At 42.6% G+C, this 21,818-nt stretch overlaps 1 protein-coding gene across 3 annotated transcripts in view; it reads left to right on the plus strand.

Moving 5' to 3' along the window:
* dennd1b (DENN/MADD domain containing 1B) overlaps positions 1 to 21,818 on the plus strand; it is a 107,329-nt gene that overhangs the window by 33,175 nt on the left and 52,336 nt on the right. For 2 of the 3 annotated variants that reach the window (XM_037114746.1, XM_037114745.1), the window contains exons 4-8: positions 11,011 to 11,060; positions 12,180 to 12,299; positions 17,632 to 17,701; positions 19,513 to 19,593; positions 20,885 to 20,944. In XM_037114746.1, coding sequence (XP_036970641.1) covers positions 11,011 to 11,060; positions 12,180 to 12,299; positions 17,632 to 17,701; positions 19,513 to 19,593; positions 20,885 to 20,944 — 381 coding nt within the window. The remainder of the gene's footprint in view (positions 1 to 11,010; positions 11,061 to 12,179; positions 12,300 to 17,631; positions 17,702 to 19,512; positions 19,594 to 20,884; positions 20,945 to 21,818) is intronic. The other variant, XM_037114747.1, reaches the window with a different exon arrangement.

The raw sequence follows: 21,818 nt of genomic DNA on the forward strand, positions 1-21,818 counted from the left end.
ATTGTATTTTTAAATGCTGCCAAATTCCCTCAGTATAATGGCTTTGCTCACAGAGGAAGAAAGAGCGCATCCACACTTAGAAACAGGTTGTTGCTGTCAACCAGGAAACTTGTATTTACGGTATCAGATGCCAGACTTACCCTAACCACATGCTGCTGTTGCCAACAGAGCTATCACACATATAACGATGTAGCTTAATTGGCGCACATTTTTCCTTTACTGCACTCCCTGTCACATGGCACAACCAGCAGCCACCAGCCAGAGACAGAGACAGAAATAATGGCAGAACAAAAAGGGTGTTGTGTAAAGGATGGACAGAGGGAGGCAAAGGAGAGGGAGGAAGAGGAGGGTGCAACCATGACCTGACCCCCTCTGCTAGATTCCATGTACATCTGTCAATGAGACGTCCACAGCCAAATGTTTAGGAGCCAGTGTTGCACTGCTGCTCCCCTGCTGAGCTTCAGTATATACATTCTTTGTGTGTATGTGTGTGTGAGTGTGTGACGCCATGTGTTAGAGGCAGGCCCACATCAGGGTTCATACAGTCGAGCTAAGCCCAGTGGGAGCTGAAAGCTTAAAGAAGGAAATCCCCCCCCGGCTGCTTGGTACACACACACACACACACACACACACACACACACACACACACACACACGCGTGCTCTCTCTCTCCATCCCTCTCTCTCTCTCCTCCTGGCACGTCATTAATGAAGCCCATGCTTGTATGTTTGGGGCATATGCAGCTCTCTTGGCCCAACACTACAAGTGTGTGTGTGTGCGTGTGCGTGTGTGTGTGTTAGGGAGTGAGACATCTCCCCCTATCACATGGTAATATATTCAGTAGAAGATCTCTGCAGAGGCATAATACTGCCGCTCTCCCCTGTCTGAGCCCATCTGTGATACGTAGAAAGGACATCAGCAGGACAGGTTATTAGCACTGGAATAATGCACAGTGTTATTGTTGACGCCACATACTTATCCTCCAAGCAATATGCCCCCTCACCCCATAACATGAATACATCCATTGTGGAAAAAGCAGGAAATAAATGAGTGCAATTCAATGGATGGCATGTATACTACCCCAGTGGAATGTTGTTGTATTGGAGGTGACTCATTAACAGCTGATAGACCGGCAGTGAGTTTGGGGCTGGGCAGTGGGGGGTTAAGGGGATGTTATCCCTCTTGTTAAAACAAATGATTGAATTCATCCTACATATGCATGATAGCCTAAAGAGGAAAAGAAAGAGTCCTAGCAACATTTTACCTTCCCTTATTAAACTTGAGCAAGGACATCTCGGGGGGTAAATGCAATGGCTTCTGGGATGCTTATTTTCCGGTTACGTTTCCATTCAAGAGGGTGTAAGGTGTTGAAGCCAGTGGAAATACACAGGAGAGCCAAACTAAGGCATTTATTTTGTCCTTGGTTTAGGCATCTGTGATGTCCTTAAGGGTCTGAAAGCACAGATTTGAAAATGACAAATATTTTTAGCAAACAGGATTTCTTCTTGATATAGAGGTGGCGCATACAACATGAATATAAGACCACATATATCTGTCAGGTGTTGGCAAGTGCTCGAAGAGGCCAGAAGATCAATCTGCCACCTTCAACACCTCCTGGAGAAAAGCTCTGGGTAACATGGGACCGTTAACCAAAATAACCTCCCTTAACACAGACACTGTGCCGCAGAGGGGTCACTGGGAACAGAAACTGGCGGAGGGGGATTAGATAAAAAATCCAGGAAGACAAAACTCCCTCTTCCCCATCTCCCTCTCCTATCAGTCTGGGTAGAGTGAGCAACAATGTGAAAATGTAACGCCCCCGTGTCAATTTAAAAGTGCACCTCATCGGCTCATGTGCCCCTCCACCTCTCTCCATCACCCCCTCCCCCCGCACCTTCCCCCCTCTCAAGCAGCTCTGTTGCTTTGGTCCAGCTTTGAAGGCCGTTCTTATTACTGGCACAGAGCGCAGGTCAGAATGGCAAGCCGGCAGCATACTATTAAAGCCTAATGAAAGAAATCTCTGCAGGGTCTGCGGTCTGCAGCGGCCAGAGGAGGCTGTGCCTCTGCCCATTGTTCTTCTGCTCCTCTCCTCACTATTCTGAAGGATTTTTTATTCCTGCAGAATAGTGTCTCTATCTCCGTCTCTAAATCTGGATTCCCTACCATCACCCCTGTCACCGTCATTGGCATTCATAGTCATTTTTAGTCTTGTCCTTTATCTTGTTCCCTCTCTTAGTCTGCGTTTTTAAGTTTCACTCTATCTGTGTCTGTATCAGATTATGTTTTCACTCCTATTAATTTGTCCAGCTGCCTGAAAAAAGATGAAGCCCTTTGGACTCACTCTTAGTAAGACAAGACCTAAGCATCCCACATGTGCTCAGATATACTATGGAGGCGGATATTATTAAGTTTGCCGTGAAATAACTATAGTATGTTCACGTCTAGGAATCACTCTGATATTAATTGAAGAAAACCGATAGAGACTTATCTTCGTATGTGTGTCTTGACAGGAGGGTCAGAGGTGAGGGTCACCTACCAAAGTCTGATCCAAGACAGTGTCCTGCTTAGGATAGAAATATGTCTGTCTGACATTCCCACTCACTAATAAATATCTGGCGCTCATTTTAAGTTATCAGTGAAAAGTAAACAAGTAGTTTTGTCATGTCTGACATTTAAAAAAAATGTGGTCTCAATTATTAAGCAAGCCTTTTTGTTGTCAAGCAATTCTTAGATTTCACTGACTCATGCAACACTTTACATTATCTACCATACCTGCACTTATTTCTTGTCTTTTGAAAACATGAAAATATTGGTATTGTTCAGGAAGATGTAGTGGGGTGGTAGATTTTATTGGAATAAGTCCCTGATAAGGATTGCATGTGACTATGTAAAGCATTGTATTAATAGGCTGTGGTCTATGAAATGACAGGAGATTAATCTCTTGTGCCTTTTTTTTTTAATTTATTGGTTGGATGCTATTGATTTCACAATGTATTTGAATGCTAAATGGTGATAGAATGGAAGGTATGAAAGTGGAGACACAATTTAGCCCATTTAAGTTTGCCTGAGAGCTTTCTTGTCTTCGGGATTCACAATGTTAAATGTTTTCAAGTGCTCTATTAAGGTTTTAACCATTTAAATACCCACAGTTGATCTCTTCTCCCTCACCCTCTTGTTTTCTCTCTCTCTCTCTCTCTCTCTCTCTCTCTCTCTCTCTCTCTCTCTCTCTCTCTCTCTCTCTATTTCCTGTTGATATTATCACATCCACTTACCTTTTGGTATCTGGTGCAGTTTGGAGATGTGCGAGAAACAGGAAGTTGTTCAGGAAGTATACTGTTTATGGTGTATTATATCACAGACTAATACCCTCCCTTTTCCAAGTGAAAGAACTGATAATAATCAGTTCATCAGTAACATGAGTCATATGTTTATGGCTTTGGGCTTTTATTAGTTTGGAACCTATTTTTAATCCACCAGTCTACCCAATCAAGGTTTCATACCATCATACATTTTTATTCTGCATTATTTATTTTTTCCCCCTCTCTCTCTAAAACCAAGGCTCAGCTGTCCTTGTGCCTTTACACATTGCAAATGAATGCATATCCATGCAAATTCTTAAAAAAGAAAGGCTGAGAATTTGAATATTTTGCTTAAAGCTGCACCCAGGTCGACCCTGCCATTCGGCATTTGAAAGCAGTGTGTCTGTTTGAATACTGAGGATCTCTCTTTGTCATGTTCGCCAGAGGGGCTGGATGAGCGAACCAGCACCGGCAGGATGGGCAGAGATCGGCTGGGTAGCTGCACACAGACAGACTAATTGGGAAAAGGGGGAGAAAGGGGGGGCAAGAGGGGGGACGAGGGGTGTTGGTAAGGGTGAGGAAAAGGTGGGGTATGCAGGAAGGGGGGAATCCAAGATGACGACAGGGGGTTTAGGAGGGAGGTGAAAGAGGACGGAGAGTGGGGGATGGAGAGAACGAGAGAGAAGGGAAGGAAGAGAGGAGGTGATGAAGAGGCCACGGGAGCGTGCGGGAGGAAGAGGTGAAGGAAGGGTGAGTGGAGACACTGTGGTTTCCAGCGCTGATGTGTTAGTAGCCCTGCTGACTGTGTCATTATACTGTTGAAGCGCTGGCTGGATAAGCAGGGTCCCTGCCTGCTGCTACCCACTGTTGCCTTTAAACTCCATTATGCTGCATGTTTGACATATATAGAAGAGATAGCTTTGCAAAAGCCAGTTTTCTTACAGTCATTAAACATATCCACAGAAGAACTGGTCTCTCTCAACTTTTACCTCAAAGTCTTAAAGTATACTTCTGATTCCAGCACAGCAGCCACTAGCTGGGGAATACTCTGCCTAGTCTGAGCAAAAATCCAAAAATTGATACATATTTAGATTATTGAAATGATTATGAAGTTAACCACCCAGTGCACATCGACAGAATTCCAACACATAGCTTCCAGTATTTAGGATGATGATAACGATCCTATACAGGTTAGAGTGTGACATTCAGCATTCCTAAAACGTATGTTACATGGAGTGTAACTAACCTCAATTACAAGTTTGAAAAAAATATCTTAATCACACAATATCTCATTTCTGCCACAATGGGTATTAAATTAAATTGAAATAAAACAACACCAAAATAAAAACAATGAAAACAAAAGGTAGAGTTGGACGTTGCACCGTTGTGTGAACTCATGGGAGTTGTCTTCATTGTTACACAACCACAGTTTCCAGTGAAAACCTAACTGCATGACTCAGGCAGAAATGTTCACAGAAAAGGCGAAGGAAGTTTGATTCATGTTATGTTGAGACAAATTCCCCGACTTCCTTCCACACACTCTAACGTATCATTGTGATGTTTTCCTAGAAGTTATTGAGACAGGTGACCAAATGAAACACACCATTACGTGAATTAGATTACTGATTTCTGTGGGCAGGAAGATTGTTGGAAACATATGGAATAATGTAGGTACACAGCCAAAGAAAATATATAACCAAGGTCAATCAATTTTTAGACATTTTAAAGCAGAAATTCTCCATATCTTTAACTCAAGGTCATCTCGTGGTCTTCCTCAGTGGATGGTGTTTGCTCAGTTTAGGGACTCAGAGTGGCTTTTGTGGACACAGAATTTAGCTTAATGGTTAGTTAATTTGACGTGGTGTGACTGTGATGTCATGAGTTGAGTTTCCTGATCACCAGTTCGAATCATGAGCTTATGTGTGTGACCTTTATACTATTTTACGCAGTAACTTTAACAATGCCTTTACACAGTAACTGAATTAAAACTGTTAACATGGCTGGGAAGTATGTTACCTCATTAAAAGAACAGAAAGAGCTGGTTTAATTCTTCAGACCTTTGATGACTTGTACACATGTGACACGCTGCACCTGAGCTGAGCTTAGTTCACAGCTGAATCCTCGTGGCTCTTTTACTACCTCCTTTTCCAGCTTTAATTGATTTTTGTTCATTTCCATCTGGTGTAAAAACTCATCTTGCAAAAACTTAACTTGAGTTAAGTAATCCATCACAGTGGAACATCTTGTCCACATTACATTGAGTTATGTTATTTTTGTGTGGTAATGCCGTGCAGGCTTTTCAAGTCTGCAGTTGCAATTGCATTACCAGGAAATAATAAATTAACTCTGACCAAAAAATAAAATAAAATAAAAGCAGGCACAATGTGCAATGTGATGGATTATGAAGTGAAAAAAACACATCCAGGGTTGTGAAACAGCGTGGCATGCTTTGAAAACAGCTGACAGTAATTCAAAGTACATGTGAGTTGTAGTAATGGGCTGACACATGCAAAAACACTGATACTGTCCTTTTAAAAGTCTGCTTCTAATATGGGTATACCAGTGGTACATTTACAAATTTGCCTGCCACCAGCCTCCATTCCTCCTAAAACTACACCCTGCATGGAGGGCTCTGGGGGCCAGGCTGCACTGAACTGGGTTGAGTTACACCGGGTAGCAAGCTAGATTGATCTGGCTGCAGTAGCCAGGGGAATATAAAGCAGGGCAGGGGCTTAAAGTCTGAGTCCCCCCAGGGAGGAGTCCTCGCTGCATGGGGAGAGGGGCATGAACTGTGCTGCCTCTCCCTCCCTCCTTCCCTCCCCTTCTTCCTCCCTCCTTCTGCTCTGTCCATCGAATACCTTTTCCATCTCTCCTTCCTCATGACATTCACTCGTCTGTCTGCCTGCCTGCCTGCCTGCCTGCCTGCCTGTCTGTCGGCCTTTCTGTCTTTCTCTCCTTTTTTTTCCTTATAGTTTCAGCTTTTACTCCATCCTCGTTCATTCCCTCCCTGCATTCATTTGCAAGCATATGGAAAAATGAATGTTGCTCATGAAGTTCACACCCAAAATGAAACACCATGGCTGATACCGAGTTTAGCATTTGATCAGTTTATTGAAGACACTTAAAAGAAAAAAAAAAGAAACCTGGTTAACAACATTATGTCCACTTGCTGTGATGTTAAAAGCTGTTTTCCCCCCGTTTTACTCATGGTGAGTGGCCAAGTGGGAGGTGCATGTATATGTGTGCTAGAAACAGTCGAGCCTATCCCGCAGAGTATGATCTCTCATGTGTCAAATCCCCCCACCCCCCATACCTGCTGTATGCCTCAACTATATATAACCTAACCCACCACAATTACTTCTAAAAGAATCAGGCTAGAGCAGGAATAAAAGTGAAGTTTAGGCCTATTTTTTAAGAGCAGAAAAGCGAGATTGTCGCCCTGCGCTGCAAAGTTTGTTGCTCTCCCCTGCTGTACGGTGCTATTCTGCAGGGGTATGGTGCAAAGCTGCACAGTGCTCCTGTGTGTTGTAGTGTTGTGGTGCAGTGATAGCAGGATCGTCCGCTGGGGGAACCCAGAGTATTCTGTCTCACTGAGTGATACCCCTGTCTCCACTCACGATAAACAGCACACACACACACATACACACACATATACCACTGTCTGCCAAGCTCAGCCTAGCAGCAGATTCCTCCCCACTCCTCCACCCCCTCTCGCAAAGCTGCAAATATATTAGCTGCCTCTTTTTCTTTTGTCTTGGGAAAATGGCAAGCAGGGGGAGTGTGTGTGTGTTTGTGTGCATGCGTGCATGTGTGTGTGGTGGCAGTGGTGGGGGGCTTACTGTACTAAGAAACTGTGGAAGAACACCCCCCCTTTGTGCCATTCCTGTTTAGATATCCCCATGGTATAGGGCCCAGTCATGGAGGGAGGGAAGTGGAAAGAGAGCTACAGATCCGAGGACGAGTTATCAGAAATACAGGTATGATGTAGGAAACTGGAAACAGACTGACAGATGAGGAAAAGAAAGATTATGAGTTGCAGATCTCATACAAGCTGTCTGTTTGGTTAAAGCTGCTGGAGCAGGGAACACTGTTGAGCTCAGTATGAAAGGTTGATTCATCCAAATTACCAAAACACATATTTTCTCTCCTACCCCTGGTGGTATGTAGCCATGCACACAGTTTGGTGTTATTTGCATTAGTTTTGATATATATTTTTTATGTTTTATAGATATTGGTTTTTGAGATTTTCACATCTCTTTGCATACAGAGGTACATTCTGAAGTGTGTATATTATCCGGAGTCATGGAAACACTAATCCAAAAAGACATGTTGTGAATAAAATGCAACTTTTCAGTCCTGTGAGCACTATTAATTATATTCTGGTCGACTCCTTTGTTTTAGGCTTGAGGCAGAAATCTCAGAGAGGGGTATCTCAAAACCCCGACCAAAAGTTTCATCACAAGTTTATACTGGTAACGTTGCTTCAGTGCAAACAACAGCGTTCTGGTGTGTTTTCCCTCTTCAGCAGTTTCCCTACAGAGTTTATATTATATTTATGTTTATTTATCATAGCTCAACCATTTTATCATTTAACAAGTTTATATTCTGTGTATGACAGAAAATTAATCTGATTGTGAATTGGTAAATGCTTGCCATATTTACCTAAAAAAAATAAATTTCCAAATCTGAGAACTCACTTACTGTTGGTTTATTGAAGAGAGGAGAGTGCAAATGAATAAAACACAGGGTAACACATGAGTGAAAATGCCAGAATTTGCCAAAGGGCTGTTTTTCATCTTTAGTCCCTGGCCAAGGTGTTGAAAAGGTTTCCTAAAATGCAACAGGGCAACAGACAAAATAGTACAGGGCAAGATGTTTAAAGATTGGACAAGGACAGACAGCTGTCTTGAGGAAGTGTGATGGATATTTTTTCACTACATTTTGACACTTTGTAATGACAAAAACAAATAGACAGATTATTTGATAGATTGCAGCCCTATTGGGATGCACCTGTCGGATTGTGGTAACCTATAATTAACACACCTGTTTAGATCGATTGTGAGTTTTCCAGAACACATGCTGAAGCGGGGCGTCCTGGCCGAAACATACATGTGACAATATTAAAGTGTAATAGTTGTTCTGTCCTTGATTTTTTTTTGTCTATTCCCTATATTAGGTATTCAGCACCCTGCATTCAAGTTATTAAGTTATTACGTGAGTCGAGTGCATTGTCTTTTTTTTTTTGTAATAGCAGCCCTAACATATATTGCTGTGGTGAAGGTAGATCTTGTCTGATTTCAGAAACAGTGACAGCGGTAGAGTCTATATAATGGCTAAAGACAACAGATTGAAAATGTCTGACTGTATGTTGTCAGTACACCAGACTATGTATATATGTTTCTTAGGAGTGTGTGTGTGCGCGTGTGTGCGTGTGTGCGTGTGTATATATATATATATATATATATATATATATATATATATATATATATATATATATATATATATATATATATATATATATATATATATATATATATATATATATATATATATATATATATATATATATATATATATGGAGAGAGATAGATAGATAGAGGGAGAGAGAGAAGGAGAGAGAGAGAGAACATGTCTGCTGTTCTATGTCACATTATACACACAGACAGACACATCACTTCCCACTGGTCCTGCATGAGATTAGAGTCTCTACAGCCTCGAGACTGTCACTCAAACACAGACAACTGATGTGGGCGGGGCTGTGACAACTCTCAAATCTGGCAAGTCAAATGTTTTTATTTGCACAGAAAGCGAGTGCCTGCGTGTGTGTATATGTGTGTGTGTGTGTGTTTGCGCATGTGTGCGTGTGTCTGTTTGGGTTTGTGAGCCATATGCAGTGCGCCAGGGAGGGCTCTCTGGAACATATTGGTGTGCGTACATAGTGGTTAATAATAGTAGCAAACGCATACAGCGATGGCAGCTCTGATGTGTGTGACAGTTTTACAGCCGCACACGCCAAGACACAGTCACACACATGTGCACGCACGCACGCACGCACACACACACACACACACACACACACACACACACACACACACACACACAGCCACAGCAGAGACAGAGACCTCCTCTGCCACTGAGCCCTCCGTCTTTGTCGAGTTCTCTACTTTATCACAGATCCTGATACGTAAAAACAACCACTTCCCACCCACCCCACCTTGCCTGCCTGCCCCTCCCGTATGCTCATGTGTGGGCACACACACGCACACACACAAAAACATATAGCCGAGTCAAACTCAGTCGTCACCCCCCCCACACACACACACACACACAAACAAAATGAAATGTACATGCTTAACCACCCTCTCACATTGAATACACAAAGTCCTTGAAGCAGGCAGGCACTCACATACATCATACACTCAAATGCACAAAAACACATGACACACACACACACACACACACACACACACACACACAACACCCCCCCCCCCCGCTCTGTCATAGCTCATTGTTGCTGTTGCTTGCTTGTCTGTGCCGATGGTTGTGTTGTGCTGGGGTGGCAGCTTTAAGTTTTGATAAGGAGGGGCAGGACGGGGAGGGGGAATCAGTGACTGCTCCCCGCGGCGAGGTCTTAGCAGCAGCAGAAGACACCCAACCTGTCGTCTGGATCAGTCTCTGGGGGAGGTAGACTGAGAAACAGTAGAGCGGCAGCGTCACTCTCAGCTCGGACATCTCCAGTCAGAAAGAAGAGACAGACCCTGGGCTTGGTGGCCGAGCTTGGCAGGCAAACCAAGAGAAAGAGATAGAGAGAGGCCAGAGCAGAGCAGACAGCCACCCAGTGCCCAGGATTAGTCTGTGAGGTTGGCCAGAACTGAGAGAGAGGTAGCTGAAAGACAGACGGCAAAAAAAGGACCTGATGCCTGGCGCCGACTCTGGCGCAGGTTAGCAGCCAGAGAGACGGGGAGACAGAGCGACAGACAGACAGAGCGGGGACCCAGGACTCTGTGGCTGTGTGGCTGGTCTGGAGTTGCTCACCCATATGGTGCTCCGCTCTGTTCCTGCTCCCTGTCTAAATCCATATGCTGCTGGTGGAAAGGTGCCCCCCCTCTCCTCCCCTCCCACCTCGCTTCAAGATCATGCAGACCCCCCCCAACCCACAAGGGAGGTGTTGGGAGGTAAAGCCCTGAAGGCTTGTACCCCCCTCCTACCTCTTAACCCCTCAGAGCTGCTTAGCCCATTGTCACTACAATCTGCCACCATAGCCTTGGTGTTGTGTGTCCCCTCTCTCTCCCTTCTCTCTCTCTCTTTCTTTCTCTCCCTTCCTTCATCTTTTCATCTCCCTTTGGCACCAGATAATCGATGAACTTATTAACTGCTAATTATTCAAGCTGTGGATCGAGGATCCCTCCCCATCTTTGGGAAAAAAAGGGAACCTTTCCACGCTGCTTTGCCAAATGAAGTGGTTTATATTGCCCATTCATTTGGATTAAGTGCATTTAGGCTGCAGTGTTTGGGATGTGAAGACTTTGTCAGATTGCTATCAGCAGTGTTTAACATTAATCCTCATTTTGTTCAGCCGGTTGATAGCACCCACTTAGTGGAAGCCCAAGAGATTTTTATATTGCAATACACGCTTCTTATTTGTTTTCCCTTTGATGTGCAATTCTCTAAAAAGGTGTGTGTTTGTGTGTCTCTCTGTTCTGGTTTCTCAGGAGGTCCTTCAGACGATACCAAAGTTCTGCTTTCCCTTTGACGTGGAAAGGTACGATTCCTCTTTGCTTCCCTGTTTAGCTAACTTTCACCTCCTGCACACAACACACACACACACACACGCACACACACACACACACACACACACACACACACACACACACACACACACACACACACACACGATGAGATATGTGCACCTAATTCTCCTCCCACCTACAGAGATACATATGAAAAAGGAAATGAGATGATGTGTATTTTGTGCATCACACAGTTATGTTATGTTTAAATTACCATCATTTCTGGGTACATTCATTTGATGTTTCATTAGCTGTCAGAGTGTTGCGATGAGTATATTTGTGGGTGTGATTGCACATAACCTCTCTGGTCTTAAACCACATAAAGAAAATCGGACATTTTCCTGCATTCAGTGTGTTCTAACCGGACCTGTAAAACACACAGCTGTTGGCAATGTATCCACAAAAATGTAAATGCTGCGATGGTGAGGCCACACTATGATTATGATGATAATGATAACAACAACTTCCATTAAAGATGATGCTGATGAGGTCATCGGTGACGTGCCCACTTGATGGATCATGCACAGTAGCATGTTTATGTGTGCACGTGTGTGTGAAAGCGTCCTTAGCCTAAGCCAAGTGTGTCCTCCTCTACATAATGTAGGTCCGATCAGGCCGGCAGCTCTCTGAAAAATACCGGCCCTCTTATTTTCAGCATGGAAAATGACATGTTAAAATTCCTATTGTAAAGACGGAGAGAAAGAGAGTAAAAGAGAGGGAGGGAGGGAGGGAGGGGAGGTGGAGGATATACAGTCTTTTACTGAAGCTGAGCTGCTGCCATCTAGTGGTGTAGGGAGGAACATAGCTTCTTTAAAACGCACCTTGGGGTTAGAAAAGATTTTACATTTTTTCAAGCAGCCACAGCGGAAATATGTGACATCTGATTTGGATCTTGACTGGGCATTTATCTCATGGTGAGATTTATATCTGTTTCTGATCCAGACAGACCCAATTGTGCTCTATTTTGTTGTATTCTGAATTTGAAAGTTTTCAAAGATTTACTCCACCGGATTGCATTCAATTGATTGTTAAGTCATTACGTTGTTTTGGCCGTTTATGTGTGTGTATGTGTCCCTTGTCTCCGGCCCCAGGGTTTCCCACAATCAGGTGGGGCAGAATTTCACCTTTGTGCTGACGGACATTGACAGCAAACAGAGGTTTGGTTTCTGTCGACTCACTCAAGGCTGCCGGGTCTGCATATGTCTGCTCAGGTAATACACACACACACACACACACACACATAAACACACACACAGCTCACAAAATCTTGTTATGCTTCAGTGTTATTTTAATCCTCCAAACTATAAATACTGTCTTTTGTATTCTTCATTTATTATCATGTCCTAATGAACTGAATTTCACCACTGTCTTTAGCACTGTGTATCTTTCACTTCATTATTTAAAAAGATTAAACATATTCCATAAATTTAACTATGTTCAAATGAGAGACAACTGCATGTGCTCAAAGTTATGCCACACTTCCCAAATCCAAACATATAAAAGTCAGCCTTTCACATTTCACTTTCTGAATCAGAATCAAGAGAATGTGTGGGCAAAAGACTTGTTCAGACACCAGTGTCTTTATTTACTCGTTCAGATAAGCAAGATTTGGTCTGTTCTGCCCTTTTTCAAATTATCTATGGATCAGTCTCAGAACTGTTTTTTTTTTCTTTTTTCATATCCGCGTTTATATTTCAAGTGTGATGAAAAAAATTAATTTACCAGATCTTAGAAGTGAACACAGACTTTTGAGACAGCATTTCCATTCATTCTCACACTTCACACTGAGCTGCACTATGCCAGAATAACAAATTTATATTCTCATCTGCCCACACAAATATGTTAGTGATGTGCCTATAATTATCCAAAAGTTTAGCAGTTTTTGATTTTCATAGGTGGATTTATCCTTTCACCGCAAACATAAATGAGGACACCAAACCCAGCAAAATAGCATTTTCTTCGCATAATTACTCTCTAACAAAGGCTATTATCATTTAATTCCCATGTAATTGCATGTTGACACAATGTTTTTACTGATGTAATTACCTTACCATTACACAGAAGGAGCACTCCAGTGGTAATCTCAGTGGACAGGCTTGTGCTCTTTAAAATAAACTGAGGAAAATGTACAAAATAAATCAATTTTTAATTAATGTATTAAGCAGTTTAACAAACAACACACTGGAAAAAGGAGCACAAAGCCTTTTCTTCTTCTCTGTTAGTGTAAAGAAGGACTGTTGTAAGTGGTGATCTCGCTTCCTCTGTGTGTGTGTGGGTGTGTGTGTGTGGTGTGTGTGTGTGTGGAGGGTGCTGGGTGTGTGTGGCTGTTGATGGACAGTCGTGGGTTTGTCGCTGCCCTGATGAGCTGCTGTAAAGAACAGTGCCCCTCCTCCCCACACCACCCACCCTTCCCGGCCAGCTTCCATGGCCTTTGTTTTTCCTTTCTCTGTCTTTCTCGTTCTCTCTCTCTTTCTATACCTCTCTCTCTCTCCATCTCTCCCTCTCCCTCTCCCTCCCTCTCCCTCCGTCTCTCTCTCTCTCTCTCTTTTCTCCTCGTTATTCGGCTACTGCCACAGTGCGACAGCAACGACGCTTGGCCCATAATTATGCATGAAGCTTCACTGCCAATTAGCAGAGGTTCCCCTGTCCCTCTCGCTGAGTTAGACATGCTAATTCATTTGACATATGATGTATAAAATTCATTATGCATTCTGAGTAGTTTGCATGGCTTGCTTCATTTATAATAAAATAACGTATAGAAAGTTTTTGTTTTTTTTCGTTAATTTGGAAATGTTTGTGTGCTCCCTGGTTATGTTTTATTTCTTTTATGTCCTTATCTTTTCCTTTTTTTAAATCTTAAGTAGCCCCACTGTGAGAAGATGAGCAAAAGATATTCTGAGGCATAAAAAGAACAGTATTTTAGATATATTCTAGAACAGAAGTGATACATTTGTAAATGACGTGCCTGCGCTCAAGGTCCCTGGTCAGGCGTTTATTTTCTATTTATTATTTTCTTAACTGTTTTTAATTTTACCGTATTACTGATGCAAAGCAATATTAGGGAAATGAAATCAGATTGCTTGTGTTAAAAAATGACAATTAAAGAAAAATGTAAAAAAGTACAGATAATGTAAGTTGTTTATCCTCAAGAATTATCAGTTAAAATGTGTCCGGTTAAAATCTAAAGCAGGAGGCCCAGGCCCACAATTTCATTTTCATTTAATCCATGATGTCCAATGGATGTAAAATAAAATTAATTAAAACAGTTTGCTTGTCTGTGATTGTTGAAGTGCTGGGACCGTAAAATTGTCACCTCTGCTTACAGGAGGAAGTGCTTTAATGAGCAGGACAGTTTTATGTGGACAGACCTTTGTAGTCTCATTGCTAAAGCCGTGGCCGAAAGGGCCATGCGCCCTACAGGCAAAACCTCTAGAGAACAAAAAGAAACAGCACACTCAGAAAACAATTATAACTGGTTCTGTTTCACAGTCCTATTCCCCGTCTTTTCTCACTGTTCGTCTCTCACATTCAAAGGATTTTCTGTGATTAACTCAGAGATTAAAGAATTTGATTTCCTCAGTTGTATTTATTGGCTGAGGCTTTAGGACACGTTTTAGGGACTGGCTTGCTCCAGTTAGTGGTCATTTAGTGGGTCGCCGGAGGACATTTCCTTCCCTGTACTTAACCCCTTAACCTGAGAAAGTAAAGGTGTAATGAAATCTTCCACTGAGCTGTCTATACAAAGTGTAAGATGACTTACGATTACAGGTGCCTGTGCACTAAAGGAGATTTAAGATTCATCTGAGGAACAGGAATAAGTGTCGTGCTTTGCACCCAACAGGTAGTTTATGGCAGCAGAAAAAGCTGATACAAGTGCTCCAATGTTAAGAGTGAATAAAACACCTTTAACTACTGAGTAGTTGGAGAGTTTGTAAATGGTTATTTCGCTCCAATTTATTCTCAATATTACAGCCTCATTTGTTTTCCTGTTCACTTCCTGTCCATAAAAGCATTATTGGAGATTCCACTTGCATCTCCCCGTCTTCTGTTAAATATTTCCGTTCTGTTAGGTGGTCTGAGCCGGAGATGGAGAGCATGACGGGCTGTGAGTGGGCCGCAGATTAGCTGGTTCATTCTTTGAGTACATGGCACTTTGAGGAGACATGTGTTTAAAATGGCAGGAGAGATTGCGGGGCCCCCACGCACTGAGCACTCTTGTGATGGATGCCTCTCTCTCTATCGGAGGATTTGCGAAGCACAAACAGATCTGAGCAATGAACTGTGAGGAGTAGGAGTATCTCTCTAAGCTTTCCAAACTTTAACTTTGCATCAACAGAGAGCACAGAGCACAGAGCGGGGGGGGGGAGCGGGGGGGGGGGGGGGGGGGGTGTAAGTAGAGGAAAACAATACATCTTTAACTTATATTCTTTCTATTCAATTTGCATAAAAAGGGACCATTACCTATTGTAGGAAGATGGTAGAAGAATATTGATAATTTGTGGTTGACTGCCTTCACCTCCTGCGATCATGCATTTTCCTCTAAAACAAAGGATTTACAGCACCTTGGTGTAGGAGTGTAATGACTGTGAGATCTGTGAGGCTTGACGGCTGCTCTGACAGCGAGAGTCCTATTTACATCCCCTTCAACTGTGAAAAATGAAGGATTAATGTCCAGAAGCCTGGCTTCTTAAACAGAAGGCAGATAATACAAAGGCTTTGTTCCCCCCATAGTCATTATATCAGACTGAACTTTCCCTGCAGTGGTTAAATGTAAACTGACCCCGTATGCAGATATTTGGGTTACGTGTTGTTTGACGTGGCAGAAATAGGTCTTAAGGTTGATATCCGGTCAGCATGTGAATTAACATACGCGTGTTTGATTTAGTTTCTCCTGTGAGTGTGACCTGATTGCTGTAAATCGTCGCGCAGACGTCAAAATATTGGCATGCTAAGAGGCTGATTGTTTCAGACTAATGGTCACTCAACCTCTCTGATTGGTGCGCTTGGCTGCACTCCTCCGGGAACCCAGCCTGTCATTGGCCCCTTGCGGATTTAGCGATATGAAAATTTGCATTAGGTCCACTTTATTGTTTTCTTGTTGTCTGTTAATTCCAGTCTACAGAGCAGCCAGTGACCCATGCCCTGGAAACTCCATAGTCTCCAGCCAACTGCCTGAGCACGACTTCACTGGCCTCTAAACTCTCACACAATCAAAGCTTCACTTACTTACTCATTCATTTATTATTGTATAACTGCACTCTCAGCCTCTTTACCAGAATATTAATTTGAGTCAAATTATTGTTTTAATGACTCCTTATAACACTATCACTTGTTCACTTGCTGATTATTGGTGAGCAAATAAGAATCCACTACTGATTGATTGGCTCATTTGGCCACTAATTTATTTTTCAACCCCTGCATCCAGGCAAGTTAATGAAGCATTAATGGGTGTTTCTGTTTATTTCATCGCGATGCTAAGAAGTCCTTATCTGGAATCATTATTCATGCGCCGTTCAAAATTGCATGTTTAAACCCCAAAACTAAATAAAAATTCAATACCTTGATAGGACACCATGTTTTTTTTATTATTTGATTGCATAACATTAAACGCGCTGAGTCCTCGCAGCTTTTATGCCAAAAGAAAAATGTTGGCCATCTTCCACCACGAAAGCCAAGTCGACTTGGCCAAGAAAATGTCAACTTTGTAAAGAAAGCCATGCTGCAGATGCTTTTAGCTTATGGTGGGTGTACTTAGTGATTAGCTTTAACACAAACACTGCAGTATAAATTATTTTGAGTGTGTGTGCCTGGTAATGAATTTATTTATTTTACATTAATTGCATAAGGCAACGATTTCTTTTTTTTTTTCTTGTGTGAAGGGCATAAAACGAGGCACAGAGAAGGGCGGAGGAGGGGGGGCACCAGGCATCTTGTACTGCATTTTTGTTAAGCCTGTGCATCTGTGAGCAGCATGCTTGTAAACCTTTGCATCCCTCCGCATCACATGAAAGCTATGATGGTTTTTTGTTCAAGACAATCCATTGTTTTCCTTTCCTAGTGGCTAAAAGAACAGGAATGTCAGGAATGTGTAGCATGTGGAGGGCCCTGGGCACCAAGAATGTCATAATAAGAACTAGATCGCATTTACTGTTTTTTTGGTTTGTTTTTTTTTCTTTAATTTAGCGGTGACTCTGCTTTGGAGCAGCTGCAGCTCAAAACACAATCCACTATCAATGTCCTGCATGCACTTGATCTTGAAGCGATAGGTCACCAATATACATACACAGTAATATTGCGAGGCTATACATAACAAACTCAATCCACAAATTTGTGCTGTCTAGCAGATGGTGAAATGATTTATTTGACATTTTGATGGGTAAAGATTGACTCATAACACACATAGAAAAAGTTTTCAGTGGACTGAATCTCTCTATAGTTCACTTCACGATAAACTGATGTTTTTTCATTCAGCTCATCCTGTTTTCTGTCCTTTTCCTTAGAAAATGATCACATTTTCCATTAATGCATTTTTCTCTCTTTCAGTTATCTACCATGGTTTGAAATCTACTACAAGTTGCTAAATACTCTGGCAGACTACCTAACAAAACAACAGGTAATTGTCTCTCTTCGATGCATGTTTATGATTTTAAGTATATATATATATATATATATATATATATATATATATTAAGGTGCCATGTCAGTACATTACATGAAAAATAAGATGTGGTGGTTTTGATTTGACTGAGAAGGAAGCACACAGTTTAGTGTTTTGTGAAAACCGCACTGGTGAGATATTTTCCTCCAGTCTGTTCTTCCTCTGCATGCCGCATGTTGTCTTTTGTGTGCAAGTTTTGTTCACCGTCTTGGGCTCGACTTGGCTCCCATTGTTAGCAGCAACAATGTTGACATTTCACAGACCAAACGCTGATCTGACACTGGAAGTTATTCCTGATGATTTACTGGAAAACAAATCGTTAAGAAAAAAATGAAACCACACACACACACACACACACACACACACACACACACACACACACACACACACACACACGCTCGCACTTCACAAAAGTCTTTTCCCCTGACTATTCACTGCATTGTACTAGCAAAGGGAGGGAAATGTAAAATATGCAACAAACTGGGGAGATGTGCGGCGCATAGCGCAGAGGGTGTAGGTGATGTTCCCATGTTTTGACTGAAGAGAGAAAAAGAAAGAAGGGAGGGAGGGAGGCAGAGCCGGGGAGAGATGCCGAGAGCTCGGGGACCGCTTTCAATTGCCATGTAGTCCCTGCTTCTTCCAAGACCCCTGAAAGAGCAATGATCAGGACAGGGAGCCTTGCTAAAGAAGACAATAAAACACATAAACATTCTGCATTCACACACAATTCTGTGATTGAAAGAAATTCAGAAGCATAGTCTAATATAGAGAGATAGACCGACGAGTGGGAGAGGACAGTTTGTGTGCGAGGAAGAGAGAGAGACAGAAAGATTGCTGGAAATCCTGGGTGACTGAAGTGTTAGTGTGCATGATTTGGTTTCTATTTACCCCGCTGTCCGTTCCAGGCGAGAGGGAGATGTTGACAGACGAGGGAAGACAGAAGAGCGATGAGGGTTTAAGGCGAGGGGTAAATGAACTGTTTCCCCAGGCCGTGTTGCTGACCATGCGTGTGAGCATTGAGCCTCTCATGACAGGAGGCTGTTCGATTGCACACACCCTAACACCCCCTCCCTCCCACCCCTCTCTTTCTCTTACTGTATATTGCCGCCCATTCCTCTCGGGTTTCTATTTCTCTCTGGCCCGCACACACACGCACGCGCACGCATGTGCACATTTCCTCAAACAAGCAACGGCTCGTAGCAGAGTTCCCTTAGAGGGCAAATAGACAAAGAGTGGAAAAACAAACAACAGTGCCCAACCTCTGTGTTCACATTAGTTAGTTTAGTTTGAGTACAAGTTGCAAACTTTTGTCCCCAGCACTTCTCCAGCGAGAGGCCTGAGAGTGTAAATAGCAGTCTTGTCCTTGGGCTCATAAATGCTGCAAGAATAATCTCGGGGCCTGTTCTGTGGTCAAGCCAGCACTCTGACGGCTTCTTAAAGCCCCTGTCTTTGGAGCAGGGACCCCCGCTTAATTACTGACAGCCCGCTCTCGGCCGTAAATCAACGCCGCTGGATAATAAGCGTCTGCAGCCCTACACTCAGCCGTCTTTTAACCTCACCATTGCTCGTTAAACATATGTCAGTCGGATGTTTTGGAGCCCTTCAGGCCTCGCTGCAGGATTGCCCTCTGGTCTGCAGCAGCGCCTGTCCCAGCACTGTTGTTGAGATTGACACATAACTCGTGACATCAACAAAACTAGTAAATAAAATTCATGCGTCCCATGTTTTTATGTCTTTTCTTTTTGTTGTTTGTTTCTCTCCCCCAGGAAAATGACTTGAATGACATGCTGAATTCTCTCTATGATCTGCCTGTGCCAAAGCCCTTCACGCCAGTCAACCTGAGTGTGGTAGGTATAGATCTCATATTCCCCCTTATCAGAGGCAAGACAGCTGAGAGTAAAGGTAGTGAGAGGGAGATAGGGACAGGTAAGTTGCTGTAGTAGTGTGTTGCATCAGGAAAAAGACTACAGAAACGCAGAGGAGGTGATAACAGTCGGCTGAAGTAGTTAAAAGTAGAGTGAGAGACATTAAAGACGAAATTCATGATAGAAAAAAAGAGGAGACAAAGACAGAGGAATAATGAGAACTAAAATGAAATTGACACTGAGATGAGAGGAGGAGACAAAGATGGCAACAAAAACAGACGGAAAGAAAATAGATTACACAGGCAGAAACTGGGAGAGATCGACAAAGTATAGAGGTTGAAATGGCCGAGATAAATGAGGGAAGGTGGGGGGGGGGGGGTTAAGACACAGTCGGTGGGAGCAGAGAGACACAGAGGACCCAGGACTGACACTCTGTTTGGAGACAAGAAGTGGCGCTAACAGGTTTTTGTGTGATAAGCCCGTGCTGGACATGTTTAAACTTGAAGAGTCCTCTCACAACTCGTCATGTCTCCCTCTTATCAAAAACTGAGATGGCTTAACGAGCCCAGGTCCCTCAAAGTCGGCCTGTGTTTGTGTTACATCTGACACAGTCTCTCCCTGTGTGTTTCCAGCTCTTAAATAAAACCCTCAAACAGTTTTTGCTCGCAAAAGCCTGTCCTGTGTAAGTAGAATGTAAAGGTTTTCAGTGGGGCTACTAAACTCATGATGTTTTGTTCACTAATATCTCTATTTTTGAGTTGGTGAGACTCCTCACCGTAATGGGATCAAAAGAGTTTCAGCCTTTGTCCTTGAGGAGCAGCGCTTCTTTTTTTTTTTTGGACCAATTAAAACAAGCAACTCTGGGTCTTTTCTGTGGCATAGGTCTCAGAAGGATACGCATCTAATTACACAGTTGAATTTACAGCACAACAAGACTAATATGAGGTAATCAATATGTATCTACGAAGGTTAACAAGGTCAATTAAGATTCCTTTTTTTCTTTGTGTCAGTTTTCTATAAGCCTGAATATGTGAACAAAATCTTTTCATCTGAATCTCAGAGCTTCATCGGAGGAGAAGCCCTGGGAGAACAGAGGTGATAGCTTCATCTCTTTTCTGGAGAAGCCACTAGTTTGATATTTAATTGATTAAGCAGAATTATTCCCCCTAAAAGAGTGTTTTTTTGTTTTATCATGGCAGCCAAGAAGAAGGATCATTGTCCCCTTTCATGTGTGAACCCTGTTTTGTTCTCTCTCCCTCTCTCATTGTGCAAGAATGAGCAGTTGTGTATTGCCAGTGGGCAAGTACTGAGAGATCGGCGAAGCAAGGAGCCGGTGAGTGGAGGGGAATGAGTGAACGGCAGAAACGGGAGGCTGCTGTAAAATATGAAACCGCTTCTGCACTAATCGCATGGGAGCCACGGCTTTCCAATTTGGCCAAATAAGCTGCGCTATCTTTTTAAATATAACAAAAACAAACTATCCTGGGCCTTGGTGTATGTTTCTTCTCCTCTGGAAAACAATCAAACTTTGTAAATGATTAATGCCGTTCCATGCTGCTATATTCTCTCTCTGAATATCAAAAGTTTTTTTTTTTTTCCTCCCCTCTCTATGTTTTAAGCAAAGGCAATTGTGCTCAAAAAATCTCCTTGATGCCTTTCCAGTTAACCCACTTTCAATGTTTTTATATAAACATGTCTTCGAAAGAACAAGAAAAAAGCAGATAAGCAAGCAAACAGCCAATGAAAGCCTGGGTTGAGTTGAGGAGCATGGTTAGTGATTATCACAATGCCATGAATTTGTAGTCCAACGGGGAAACATTATTTAGCACACAGAGCACAGAAAAAAGAAAAACAAGAGCGATATACAGGATACTGTAGTTACTGTAAGGCTATGGGGCTTGTCCTGTGTTTCCTCAAGCGCCTGATATTTGATAACCGTTTATTTATTCAGCAACAATAGCTGTTTTATTTCATTTCAGTTAGTCTATAACTAGTCCTCTTTTCATCAGAGTATGAGCATGCTTCCCTTCTCAAATGCAGTATTGTTTACACAGATAACTATGAAGCAAATATTTTTAAATTCAGTTATCCAGCTCCCAAGGGATTGTAGACATTGCAACATTTAGGTTAATTTAAAGAAAAAAAATCACAGCACATCAGAAATATGGTGAAAACCTTAAGCTCTGTACCCCGAATTCATACCTGTA

The sequence above is a fragment of the Acanthopagrus latus genome, chromosome 11 (assembly GCF_904848185.1).
Source record: "Acanthopagrus latus isolate v.2019 chromosome 11, fAcaLat1.1, whole genome shotgun sequence".
Taxonomy (NCBI): Eukaryota; Metazoa; Chordata; class Actinopteri; order Spariformes; family Sparidae; genus Acanthopagrus; species Acanthopagrus latus.